Raw genomic sequence first — 13,567 nt, 5'->3', positions numbered from 1 at the left:
TTTTACTGATTAGCTCACATCTAGGTCCAGCCTTCCCTTCCTGTATCTGCTGCATTCTCCTGTCTCCAGCAGCTCTCTAACTCCAGACTTTCTATCTAAAGATGTTTCTGTGAGTCCCCTCTTCATTCATCATGTTGCTGGTAGTTCCTGTTAATGGGCAGCTTACTGGCATTCCCAATATAAAGTCATGATCAGTGTTTGAATAAATGGGTATGTGTTAGCTTGTCTGGCTATTGACATTAATGTTTTATCTAATATCTCAAAAGTTAGCTGTGTTTGTTCACCTCTCTCCACACTGCCTGGGGCAGACACTGAACTCGTATATAGGTTATCATGAAGCATCCAGCATTGTGTGATAATTCATAATTAATATCTCTTTAAACTAAAGCTGAGTTTTCTATGAGGGAAGGGTGAGGCAGCAAATAGGTAAAATAACCATATTTGGGGTAATTTCATTGACAAGAGAACTTTGTATTAAAAAACCTTAACCCTCCCTCCTTTCCAGAACACAATTCCATCTTTTAATATATATACAATATTTTAAAGTTTTCACTAATAATATCTTTAAAAATGTAACCCCCTCCCACCATATGTTTTGTCATTGTTATGGTATTTTTATGTTTTTTTATAGAAAACAAAATTTATTTGATGTCCAGGATGCCCTAAATACAAATTCTGATTTTAAAAATTGTATAAGAAATATTTTGTTATAAACTGACATAACTGCGTGGGGATACATTGAAGTTATCAATAAAATAAATTCCTTACCTTGTTAGTATGTTATTTTCAAAATGAACTGTATTAGTTCATTATCAGATCAAAATTACATGAGGATTAAATTAAACAAAGACTACAAAATGTAATGGTGTTCTGTTGGTGGGAATATAAATTGGTGCAGCCACTGTGGGACTCAATGGACAATCCTTAAAAAACTAAAAACAGAACTACCATATGTTCTAGCAATTCCATTCATGGGCATATATCTGGAAAAAATGAAAACACTAATTCAAAAACATACATGCACCCCAATGTTCATAGCAGCATTATTTATAATTGTCAAGATATGGAAGCAACCCAAGTGCCCATCAACAGATGAACGGATAAAGATATGATATATATATGCCATGAAATATTACTCAGCCATAAAAAAGAAATGCTGCCACTCGCAGTATCATGGATGGATGTGGAGAATATTATGCTTATTATGCCTAGTGAAATAGGTCACACAGAGAAAGACAGATACAATATGTTATCACTTATATGTGGAATCTAAAAAATAATACAAATGAATGCATATGCAGAATAGATTCACAGATACAGAAAATGAACTTGTGGTTACCAAATGGGAGAAGGAAGAGGAGAGGGACAAATTAGGGGTATGGGATTAGCAAACTATGTGTAAAACAGATAAGCAACAAGGATACACTGTATAGCACAAGAAGTTATACCTGTTATCTTATAATACCCTGTAATGGAATATAACCTGCAAAAGCACTGTCACTATGCTGAACACCTGGAACTAACACAGTATTGTAGATCAACTATACTTCAATTTTTTTTTAATGGAAAAAAAAGTTATAGTGTTCTGTACCTATGCTGAAATAAGGGAGCTTTCTATGAGTAGCTTTTCTCCACTGATTCTATGCTTTCTAGGCACAAAGCTCTTGACAGAAAATCATGATGTAGGACCCATCAGGTCCTACACCATGTAAATACCACTGGGAGGCCTCTCTTTCCCTCAAGCTAGACAGTTGGCTTCCCAGATGTTAAGGCACAGGCTTTGGAACCCACAGTTTAGTTCAGTTCTGTCACTCAGTTGGGTCCGACTCTTTGTGACTCCATGGACTGCAGCACAACAGGCTTCCCTGTCCATCACCAACTCCTGGAGCTTGTTCAGGCTCGTGTCCATTGAGTCGGTGATGTCATCCAACCATCTCATCTTCTGTCGTCCCCTTCTCCTCCTGCCTTCAATCATTCCCAGCATCAGGGTCTTTTCCAATGAGTCAGGCCAGCGTCCGGTGGCCAAAGTATTGGAGCTTCAGCTTCAGCATCAGTCTTTCCAAGGAATATTCAGGATTAATTTCCTTTAGGACTGACTGGTTTGATCTCCTTGAATTCCAAGGGACTCTCAAGAGTCTTCTCCAACACCACAGTTCAAAAGCATCAATTCTTCAATTGATGAACCGACAGACCTACCATCAAATCTTATCAGCATCATTCACTGTCCATGCAACTTTGAGCAATTATAGTTCCCTTTAAAAAGGGAGAAGCTGTTCTATACATCAGTGTCTCTTTTGCTGTCTCGTACACAGGGTTATTGTGGACTCTATGGGGGAGGGAGAGGGTGGGAAGATTTGGGAGAATGGCATTGAAATATGTAAAATATCATGTATGAAACGAGATGCCAGTCCAGGTTCGATGCACGATACTGGATGCTTGGGGCTAGTGCACTGGGACGACCCAGAGGGATGGTATGGGGAGGGAGGAGGGAGGAGGGTTCAGGATGGGGAACACATGTATACCTGTGGCAGATTCATTTTGATATTTGGCAAAACTAATACAATTATGTAAAGTTTAAAAATTAAATAAAATTGAAAAATAAAAAAAAAAGGGAGAAGCTGTAAGTTCCCTCCTACAGGATTGCTATGAGAATTAAACACAATAATATATATATAAAACATTTAGAGCAATATTACCGAGTATTGTTGATTTAGGCTGTATGATAATAACAAAGATGAATTGAGGTTGACAGAACCAACATCTTTCTTGCCAAAGCAGTACTGAGTTGATCCAGTCAAAAATATTTTTGATTTGATATAATTGAAGGGTTAGGTCCATATCTCCTGAAAAACAAATTATAAGCCATGTCCTTTTTGCAGATAGAAGAAGCAGATGATTGGCTCAGGCATGGAAACCCCTGGGAGAAGGCCCGCCCTGAGTTCATGCTGCCTGTTCACTTCTATGGAAGAGTAGAGCACACAGAGGCTGGGACCAAATGGACCGACACCCAGGTATTTCAAGAGTCCTCACGCTGAGCGTTGTACAGAGGACAACACAGCATGATGTGTAGATGGTATTCAGTATAGTGTATTGTGTGTTGAATAACAATGTATTTTTATAAATAAATGTGTTACTTCTCTTAGTGAAACCTGTGCATTTTGGAGACCAGGGTGCTGAAGTCAAGAGAGAAGTGACTTCCCTAAGGTCAAGTGACTTACCAGAGTCATTTCGTCATCTACTTTATCAGAGATTAATCAATTCTATAATCCCAGCATGCTTAGCTCTCTAGTTTTATGTACCGTTGTTGAAACCAAGAGTGAATAAAGTTGAATGTCATTCCTCACACCACTGCCATATGTACATTGACTTGTAAATTCTAAGGGGTAAATATTTTAAAATTGAAGTATTTATTCAATGGATTACCAAAATTTTTCATTACAAAGTCAAGAAAAACAACACAAAATATTGCAAAATACATGCTGTTATTATTTGCCAGATCACTGCTAGAGAAATAATGCTGGTGTCCATCCAAGTGTACTTAATTCCTGGACATGTATTTATCCTGCCCCTAGCCCGAGGGCAGGCAGGGGCAGATTCTGCCCCAGCTCCGGCATTCCCTGCATGCCAATTGCAGGAGACATAAGAGGCTCAGGTTTCCAGTTTGATCCCTGGGTCAAGAAGATCCCCTGGAGGAGGAAATGGCAACCTACTCCAGTATTCTTGCCTGGAGAATCCCATGGACAGAGGAGCCTGGCAGGCTATAGTTCATAGAGTCACAAAAAGTCAGACACAACTGAAGCAACTTAGCATGCACACACGCAGAATAGAGTGTTACCCTGTTGCTGCTGCTGCTGCTAAGTCACTTCAGTCGTATCTGACTCTATGCGACCCCAGAGACGGCAGCCCACCAGGTTCCCTCGTCCCTGGGATTCTCCAGGCAAGAACACTGGAGTGGGTTGCCATTTCCTTCTCCAATGCATGAAAGTGAAAAGTGAAAGTGAAGTCACTCAGTCGTGTCCGACTCTTAGCGACCCCGTGGACTGCAGCCTACCAGGCTCCCCCGTCCCTGGGATTCCCCAGGCAAGAACACTGGAGTGGGTTCCCATTTCCTTCTCCAATGCGTGAAAGTGAAAAGTGAAAGTGAAGTCTCTCAGTCGTGTCCGACTCTTAGCGACCCCGTGGACTGCAGCCTACCAGGCTCCCCCGTCCCTGGGATTCCCCAGGCAAGAACACTGGAGTGGGTTCCCATTTCCTTCTCCAATGCGTGAAAGTGAAAAGTGAAAGTGAAGTCTCTCAGTCGTGTCCGACTCTTAGCGACCCCGTGGACTGCAGCCCACCAGGCTCCTCCATCCATGGGATTTTCCAGGCAAGAGTACTGGAGTGGGGTGCCATTGCCTTCTTTACTGAACAATTTATTTTTCAGCCCCTCCAGTGGAGGAGCTGTGCTATGCTGTCCTCATACTTCCTGATAAAAAACCCCTAAGCACTGTTGGACTGCATTGTCCAGTCAGGAGGCTCCACTTGAGATATTTGTTTAGTAAATACAGTCTTAGGCCAGAAAAGATGTTTCATTGGCCATTCTTTAAAAGCTTAAAGAAAATGGTAAAGACCAGAGAAATGTTCTTTGTTATATAGAAGAATCAGGGGCAAAATTCAGTCTTGTAATGCTACATTCAGTTGGTTTGTGGACTAATCTTCATAAATAAATGCTTCATTTTATCTTAGAAGAATCAAGACCCATGTTATAGCAGACTTTTAAACTAATGCTTTATTCTGCTAATCCATGCAAAGCTAGTCACAGTTCAGAAAAGTAAAACTTTTTTTAAAAAGTCTTTTTTTTTTTTTGCAGCATATGAAGTAATGGATTAGAAGCTAAAATAGGTCATTATATGTAATGATATAAGGAATAAGTTAATATGGTGATTTCAAGACATTCCCTTATATCTCCTCCACTTCTATTTTGGTCAAACAGTAGACCACAGTCTGAGTTATAGTTGCTTACAAATAGGATCAGGAAAACTGCAACAAATCAATTGTTAATATGCCCAAAGAATTCTCACATGTTTTGAGTGTTAAACTAGCAAGTATTTGATGTCTAAAACTTCCAGAGGCTTCTGATCTATTTAAATGTATGCACTTTACACATTCAATCCTGGAAGCATTCTGTTTACTCCATAGGTCCCACTGATAACCTTATGATGACCTGATGATGTATTTACAAAGTGCCTCTAGACAGTTTCATAATATATCTAGAAATCCAATTGCGGAGAATATATTTTTCTGTGCCCACAAAGGCAAGGTTATGGGGCAGATGTAATAAAGAGTGAGCTCACCCTCCTCGTGCAGAACTTTATGGATTGATGCTATTGCCTGATCAGCCCCCAGATTTGTAACTAGTGAGGTCAGAGAGCATGAAGTCAGACCTGGTGTGTGCCTGTTTGAGGGCTTCCAGCAAATTGAACTGTCTGTGTTATTATTGTGTCAGTTCAGGTCCTCAGGGAAGCAGATGGCAGGGAGAATTAGAAGTGCAAGTGACCTATTGCAGAAATGCTATGAAAAATTAGGGGGAAGGGGACAGGGGGAAGGGGGAATTCATTCAGACTGCACAGGTGTGACACCTGTGAAGAGAGAGGGAAAGAAGGAGTTCTCAGGAAGAGCCTCACACTGCACCACAGCTCTGAGCAAGTGCCCAGGCTCCTGAGGGAGTCCCGGCTCTCATGCTCCCACCACCATGAGAGCATCCCAGAGAAGGCACAGCCTCATGTCAGCACCGAGGTGGCGATTTCTCCCTGAAGTTCTCTAAAGGGACTTCTGAGCCATGCGCTTCCCCAGCTGCCTCAGTTATGCTGCCAGGGTCAGAAAGATGAGTCATGTTTGAATCCGGGCTCAGTCCCACTCTGTAAATGACTTCCTGATTGATCACAACTCGCTTTAAGAATCTCCAGAGACCTTAATTTCCTAGTAAAAGATATTCAATTCAGTGTGATTTGTTACTTTATGATTATGATGTTCATGAAAGTATGACTGAATGTATGTCATTGATATAGACTAGAGTCCTTCATTCGTTTATAATTCAGCAGACCAAATTAAAGAGATCTGTGGTTAGGTTTCGACACTACCACTGTCTGTGACCTTGGGTAGGTCACTTCTCAGCCTCATTCCCTTCATATCTGAAATGAGTAAGTTGCATTAAATGATCTCTAGCATCCACCAATTCAACCATTCTGTCATTCCCCTTCCTTAGAGATTGACTCTGATGAGGCAGGGAATAGAAGTGTCTTTCCTCACAAAAATTTTAAAGTCATGTAAAATGCAGTTCATCTTCCTGTTCTCTATTTCCATGACTATCACAAATATTGAGCTAAATTTTCCAAAGCTCGCCTCTTAGACCCATCTCAGCTAATTATCAGCTGATTTGTTAGATCACTAAAACAACTCTTCTTCATGCAACTGTGAAAAATCTAGCATAGCATTTTAAACATCGTATGTCATGTTTATCTTTGTACATTTCCTACTCCATTGATTTTCACCATATTTGAAATCAGATCATCGAATAATCAACATGAAACTTATCCTGATTACTATTCTTAATGGGTACAGATTCACATTTGCTACTTTGCACATCATATTTTGTTATTCTTAGAGCAATGGCTTGATCTGAAATGTGAAAGATTTGCATCCAGATCAGGGCAAAAGACACAAAGGGAAGTCAATGTGAAACTGATATAGGGGTTCATCTGTCTGGGTCGTTCCAGCCATTCAGATTGTTCCAGTGGGAGGAGGACACTCCAGCCCTGGGAGCCTCGTCTTGGTTTAGGGATCATACGATCTGAGTTGGTGATGGAGCCAGGAAACAAATTCCCGTTGCTGTCTCCCAGCTCTGTGCACCCTCCACCCTCTTCCATGGGCACCAGTGAGCAGCTGCCTTGGTTTCGCCCCGCAGGTGGTCCTGGCCCTCCCGTATGACACCCCGGTGCCTGGGTACCTGAACAACACGGTCAACACGATGCGCCTCTGGTCCGCTCGGGCGCCCAATGACTTCAACCTCAGAGACTGTGAGTGCAGCGCGGGCTCGTGTGTCTTTAATCTTTTTCTTTACTAATTAGAACCAAAGTGAGCTGAGTTTCTGATATGAACTCTTTAGTGTCTAAGCATTTTATGGAGCAGGTATGGAGAACACAGTTAAAGCAGTCCTCCAGTCTGACCTTCATAGACTCTCCTGTGAATGAGAGCTTGAAGTTTTGCTGAAATCCTTTTGAATTTTTAGGAATTTTAGGAATCCCACATGGCAGAAGGTCCCCAGCCTCTGGGCCAGGGACCAGTATCTTCTGTCAGATTAGTAGTGGCATTAGATTAGAAATAAAATCCACACTAAATGTAGTGTGCTTAAATCATCCCAAACCATCCCCCTCACTCTAAGTCCATGGAGAAATTGTCTTCAACAAAATCAGTCCCTGGCCCCAAAAAGGGGTATTCAACAAGCAGGGTATTCAGCAAGCATCAGGTGAGATCGTGGGGGTTCTGAAGACAGCAGCTGGCCTGTCTGTTTATTGATTTTTCTAACATTTCCTTCAGTTAACGTTGGAGACTACATTCAGGCCGTGCTGGACCGGAATCTGGCCGAGAACATCTCCCGGGTCCTCTATCCCAATGATAATGTGAGTGGTCAAGCTGGCTTTCTCAGTGGAAACAGAAGTGGGTTATTTCACAAGGGCCTATTCAGTAGCCATAAAGCACATACTTAATAATGTTTTTTTTTTCCCGTCAATGAGGAATAATCTCCATATCTCATCCTGCATTGTCTAGATTGCCCTTCCCCTCCATCAGATCAGATCAGATTAGATCAGTCGCTCAGTTGTGTCTGACTCTTTGCGACCCCATGAATCACAGCACACCAGGCCTCCCTGTCCATCACCAACTCCCAGAGTTCACTCAGACTCATGTCCATTGAGTCAGTGATGCCATCCAGCCATCTCATTCTCTGTCGTCCCCTTCTCCTCCTGCCCCCAATCCCTCCCAGCATCAGAGTCTTTTCCAATGAGTCAACTCTTCGCATGAGGTGGCCAAAGTACTGGAGTTTCAGCTTTAGTATCATTCCTTCCAAAGAAATCCCAGGGCTGATCTCCTTCAGAATGGACTGGTTGGATCTCCTTGCAGTCCAAGGGACTCTCAAGAGTCTTCTCCAACACCACAGTTCAAAAGCATCAATTCTTCGGCGCTCAGCCTTCTTCACAGTCCAACTCTCACATCCATACATGACCACAGGAAAAACCATAGCCTTGACTAGACGGACCTTTGTTGGCCAAGTAATGTCTCTGCTTTTGAATATGCTATCTAGGTTGGTCATAACTTTCCTTCCAAGGAGTAAGCGTCTTTTAATTTCATGGCTGCAGTCACCATCTGTAGTGATTTTGGAGCCCAGAAGAATAAAGTCTGACACTGTTTCCACTGTTTCCCCATCTATTTTCCATGAAGTGGTGGGACCAGATGCCATGATCTTCGTTTTCTGAATGTTGAGCTTTAAGCCAACTTTTTTACTCTCCACTTTCACTTTCATCAAGAGGCTTTTGAGTTCCTCTTCACTTTCTGCCATAAGAGTGGTGTCATCTGCATATCTGAGGTTATTGATATTTCTCCCGGCAATCTTGATTCTAACTTGTGTTTCTCCCAGTCCATCGTTTCTCATGATGTACTCTGCATATAAGTTAAATAAGCAGGGTGACAATATACAGCCTTGACGAACTCCTTTTCCTATTTGGAACCAGTCTGTTGTTCCATGTCCAGTTCTAACTGTTGCTTCCTGACCTGCATACAAATTTCTCAAGAGGCAGATCAGGTGGTCTGGTATTCCCATCTCTTTCAGAATTTTCCACAGTTGATTGTGATCCACACAGTCAAAAGCTTTGGCATAGTCAATAAAGCAGAAGTAGATGTTTTTCTGGAACTCTCTTGCTTTTTCCATGATCCAGTGGATGTTGGCAATTTGATCTCTGGTTCCTCTGCCTTTTCTAAAACCAGCTTGAACATCAGGAAGTTCACAGTTCACATATTGCTGAAGCCTGGCTTGGAGAATTTTGAGCATTACTTTACTAGCGTGTGAGATGAGTGCAATTGTGTGGTAGTTTAAGCATCCTTTGGCATTACCTTTCTTTGGGAGTGGAATGAAAACTGACCTTTTCCAGTCCTGTGGCCACTGCTGAGTTTTCCAAATTTGCTGGCATATTGAGTTCCCCTCCATACAAAACAAATTTGTACGGTTCATGAAATCAGAACTGGTGTTTCACCCATCCCTATTTGGGAGGCTCTGTCCATGTATTTCAAAACAAAACCTGGATATAAAAGATGAGATGCAGCTGAGATAAAGCACTTCTTCCTTTCCAAACAGGAGTTTCATCCTCAGCATCAGAAGTCCCTGGAGGGGTCCTGCCTGTCCTCTTCCCCTCACTCATGGGTCTCCTCTGCCCCTTTGCCCCCAGGAGAGGTGGGGGTCATGGACCTCAGAACAGACCCAGGAGCAGACACTTGTTTCTTATGCCACTGATTTATCTTGTTAAACTTTTTCTTAAAGGCGATCATTCCTGTTGCTGTTGTTCAGTCACCCTGTCATGTCTGACTCTGCAACCCCATGGACTGCAGCACACGGACTGCAGATCATTCCTAAATTTACACTAAAAACAACTTAGTTTAAAAAAAAAAAACACTTGGGACTGAATCTCAAATGACTACTATCAATTCTTAATGGATTTAAATGTATTTAGCTCTAACTTCTCTATGAGTAAAATAATTTTCTGGAAGCTATAATGATTTTTTTTTAAGTAATAATCTCAGAAGCAACCAAATTAGTAGTCTGCTCCACAAAGATGCCACAAAATAAGGATCTTGGGGACTAGGACATAAATGGTCCTAAGACTAGATATCCACTTGCTGTTAAACCTGTCTCCAAGGAGGAGTAAGTGGATTTGCTGCAGCATTATCAGGAACTTAATGGTATAGGTTATTTTTTCTTTGGGGGAAACAATGTAACTTCAGTACATTTCAGAGGAATCTAAAGGAGGGCATGACAACCCACTCCAGTATTCTTGCCTGGAGAATTCTCATGAACAGAGGAGCCTGGTGGACTCTGGGGTCACAAAGAGTTGGACATGACTGAGCAACTAAGCACAGCACACAATCTCTCAACATAATTACATGGTAATTTTCACTAGCTCTTCAATTAGTCTTTATATTATTATGACCTGTCAACACTAAAGACAGCTGATCTATGCCCATCCATATCATCATGTCATTATTTTTCCTTTCTGTACAAAATTTTTGTTTTTCCTGGAGTTGATGCTTGTTTTGTTGGCTTGGTTTTCCGAGTACTTTGCCCTAATCTATCCTATACTCTACCCCAGTTGTAGAAATTTCCTCTCAGTATATTCAAACACCTTTGGTATTCTGTTGACTCGGTCTTTCTGAAGTCCCTTCTGGATCTCTCCTGGTTGGCTGCTCCACTGGCGTCTTTGGAGCGACTTTCCCACCGTTCTAAGGACCTCTGGGCTCTTACGCTCTCTGAGGTCATTTGTTTGGATCCTGCATTTTCTTTTGGCTTGTTTGATCCCTTGTTTGGATAGTACACATGCTTAGGGCTTCCTGGGAAAGGGTGCATGTGAGGCCAATTTTTTTGAGACCTTTCATGTTGAAAGAGGTCTTTATTTTGCCCTCACATTGGTAGTTTGCCTGGATATCAAGGACGCAAAGATTTTTTTTTTATCTAGTTTTTGGTGTTGCTGAAAAACACAGTACAATTTGAATTCTTGATCTGTTGTTTGTATTCTGCTTTTTTCCCCTTTGAAAGCTTCTAGTCTCCCTCTTCCTCTCCTTCTATCCCCCTCTAAACCCCCATCTCCAAGTGTACTAAAATGTACTGAAAGTTTTTTTAGAGGGGGAGGTGCTTGGTGTGAGTCTGTTTTCACTCTTCATGCCTGGGTCCCCTTTCAGTCTGGGAACACAGGACTACAGCTCTCTGAGAAATGGTCTGGAATTCTTAAACATCCTCAACTGGTTCTTTACCCCTTGTCTTTTATTTATCATCTCTGTCTTCTTACTCACCTTATGGGCAATCGCAACTCTCTCAATCTGTTTCACTTTGGCTATCATGTTTTAATTTTTGAGTAGTCTTTTTTTGCTTTAGATATTTTCTTAAAACATCTTATTCTTATTTCTTGATTACAATATCTAATTTATCTGAGGATATTATTGATAGTATTCTTATAATCGTTCTTTAATCTCTGTTTCTTCTAAGTTAACTTTTATATTTCAACATCTTTTAGAAGTTTTTCTTAGATGGCTAATGGCCCTTAAGTGCCCACTAAAAGAGAGAGGTACTGACAAGCTTTGGGGAGCTCTGTACTTCTGGGTGGGATTTATCTATTTGGCTTCACTATCCTGTGACCTGTTGGGGCCACTTCCTGGTGGAGCTCTGCATGTCCATGTCTTTAGTTTCTCTCTTCTGGGCAGGCCAGATTCCCTGGAGAAGATGCTTACAGCTGTTTTCCTCAGTGGAATTAACACTAACTGCCTGTGTTCTCAAATTTGGTTGGGAGAAGGCTGAAAGTATCAGCGTTCAGTACACACACTTTCACTGAACCCTCTTCCCCCGTTTTAGTGTGGGATGGTGCCCCTGCCTCCACCTGCACCTGCTTAGCCACCTCCAGGGACTAGATCTGCACCTTCTGCCTGAGTTGGCAAAGGAGACTGTTCATTTGAGGGAACTGGAGATGAGGTGTGAGGCCAACTGCTTCTTAGACTCTCAACTAACTTTTTACCCCCTCTTCATCCCTATGTCTAAAGGCACACAATGCGGACAGTTTCTGGGCCTTTGGGGAGCTTCGATGTATACACTGGGCTGTTCCTTTGGCTTTTCCCCACTAGGTCAAGAGTCAGCTTTCCTACATCTTCTGGGATGCAGGAAACCATTTATCCATCTGTTTTTCAACTTCTAAAAAGTTGTTGCTGTTGTGTTCTCTCCATTCCCTTCATCCTTTATCAGTATGCCTTTCTAAAATCCTTTACTGTTATTTTCATGGAGCTCCAGGAGGCTAATGCTTGGCCTTCGACCTGCCATCTTCCACCAGACATCCCACAGATGTTACAGGCCCCTGGGCAGGCGACGCCAGTCATGTTTTGGCCACTCCTAGTGTGAACCCTCTCACTCAATCTCTCTGGCTTGAAGTTTTTTGAAGGGAAGGAGCTAAGATTGAAGCAGGAGTATTTTGTGGTAGCTGCTACCTTGCAAGATGTCATCCGACGTTTCAAAGCCTCCAAGTTTGACTCCAGCAATAGCACCAAAACTGCGTTCGATGCCTTCCCAGATCAGGCAAGTACTTAGTCTGAATGTAGGTGGGAACCACTGAGAGGATCAGGACTTCCATCACACTTACTCATCAGCTGTCTCAGTGCTAAAAAAATCTGAGTATCTGTATGCAAAACAGAACAGACTCACAGACATAGAAAACAAACTTGTGGTTACCAAAGTGGGTTGGGGGAGACAAACCAGGACTGTGGGGTTAACAGATACACACTACTATACATAAAACAGATAAGCTGCAAGGATTTACTGTATAGCATGGGGAAATTACTTAATAGCTTGTAAGAACCTATAAAACAAATGCGTGTGTGTGTGTTTATATATATATAACTGAATCACTATGCTGTACACTTGAAACTGACACAGTATTTTAAATCGACTTCAATTTTTTAAAAAGTTGCATAGCTACAGTGTACTTAAAGCGTTCCATGAAAGGTAGGTGCTTGTTTGGTGCGTGTGTGAGCTATGGACAAGGACAGGGAAGCCAGAGATGGGCCGCTGGCCACCTTCACGATGCTCTCCTTTCCCATGTAGGTTGCCATCCAGCTGAATGACACCCACCCTTCACTTGCCATCCCTGAGCTGATGAGGATTTTTGTGGATATTGAAAAACTGCCCTGGTCCAAGGTCTGGAGAGTTTGGCTTCTTTTTCTTCTGAGTGACCAGAATATCTGTGATTGAGAGATTTTGCCAAAAGCTCCTTTTTACATTTTTTTAAAATAAGTCACTGTTGATAAATTACAACAAGGAAAGGTGAACTTTGCACTGGTGCTGACATTTCTCAGTTCTTGGAGTGAGTAAGACTAAGAAATAAATACCTTCCTAATGGGACACAGCTTGGTAGCTATATCAAGGCTTATATTGTGTTTCCCATTTCTGTGTCTAAAAGGATTTAAATTAAACTCTCTAGCTTCAGATTAGAGCTAATTGAAAGTGTCCCCATTGAATCTAATCATACTTTGTACTTTCTCAGAACATTACGTAAGCTTTATTCCTCAAATTTTGTTTATTTAATAAACAAAAGACAAGTTAGGATAATAGAGAAGATTTATCAGCATGCTGTCTTAAGTTTTATTGGACAGTTTTGCTGCCCTTTTTTTTTTCCCACCCCCAAGAAAACATGTTCCCACTGCCTATACCATTCAGGAACCTCCTAATAGTATATGTGCAGATAGAATCGTCCTGTGGCAGACAGGCCAGAGTCGAGGAAATGTTTGG

At 41.8% G+C, this 13,567-nt stretch overlaps 1 protein-coding gene across 3 annotated transcripts in view; it reads left to right on the top strand.

Moving 5' to 3' along the window:
- Positions 1-13,567, top strand: part of PYGL (glycogen phosphorylase L) — a 54,686-nt gene that overhangs the window by 16,846 nt on the left and 24,273 nt on the right. For all 3 annotated transcript variants that reach the window (XM_019968661.2, XM_070797397.1, XM_019968660.2), the window contains exons 5-9: positions 2,880-3,011; positions 6,944-7,055; positions 7,576-7,658; positions 12,215-12,358; positions 12,884-12,976. In XM_019968661.2, the coding sequence (XP_019824220.1) occupies positions 2,880-3,011; positions 6,944-7,055; positions 7,576-7,658; positions 12,215-12,358; positions 12,884-12,976 (564 nt within the window). The remainder of the gene's footprint in view (positions 1-2,879; positions 3,012-6,943; positions 7,056-7,575; positions 7,659-12,214; positions 12,359-12,883; positions 12,977-13,567) is intronic.

This window comes from Bos indicus, chromosome 10 (assembly GCF_029378745.1).
Source record: "Bos indicus isolate NIAB-ARS_2022 breed Sahiwal x Tharparkar chromosome 10, NIAB-ARS_B.indTharparkar_mat_pri_1.0, whole genome shotgun sequence".
Lineage (NCBI taxonomy): Eukaryota > Metazoa > Chordata > Mammalia > Artiodactyla > Bovidae > Bos > Bos indicus.
This window is presented reverse-complemented; position numbering and strand designations above follow the sequence as displayed.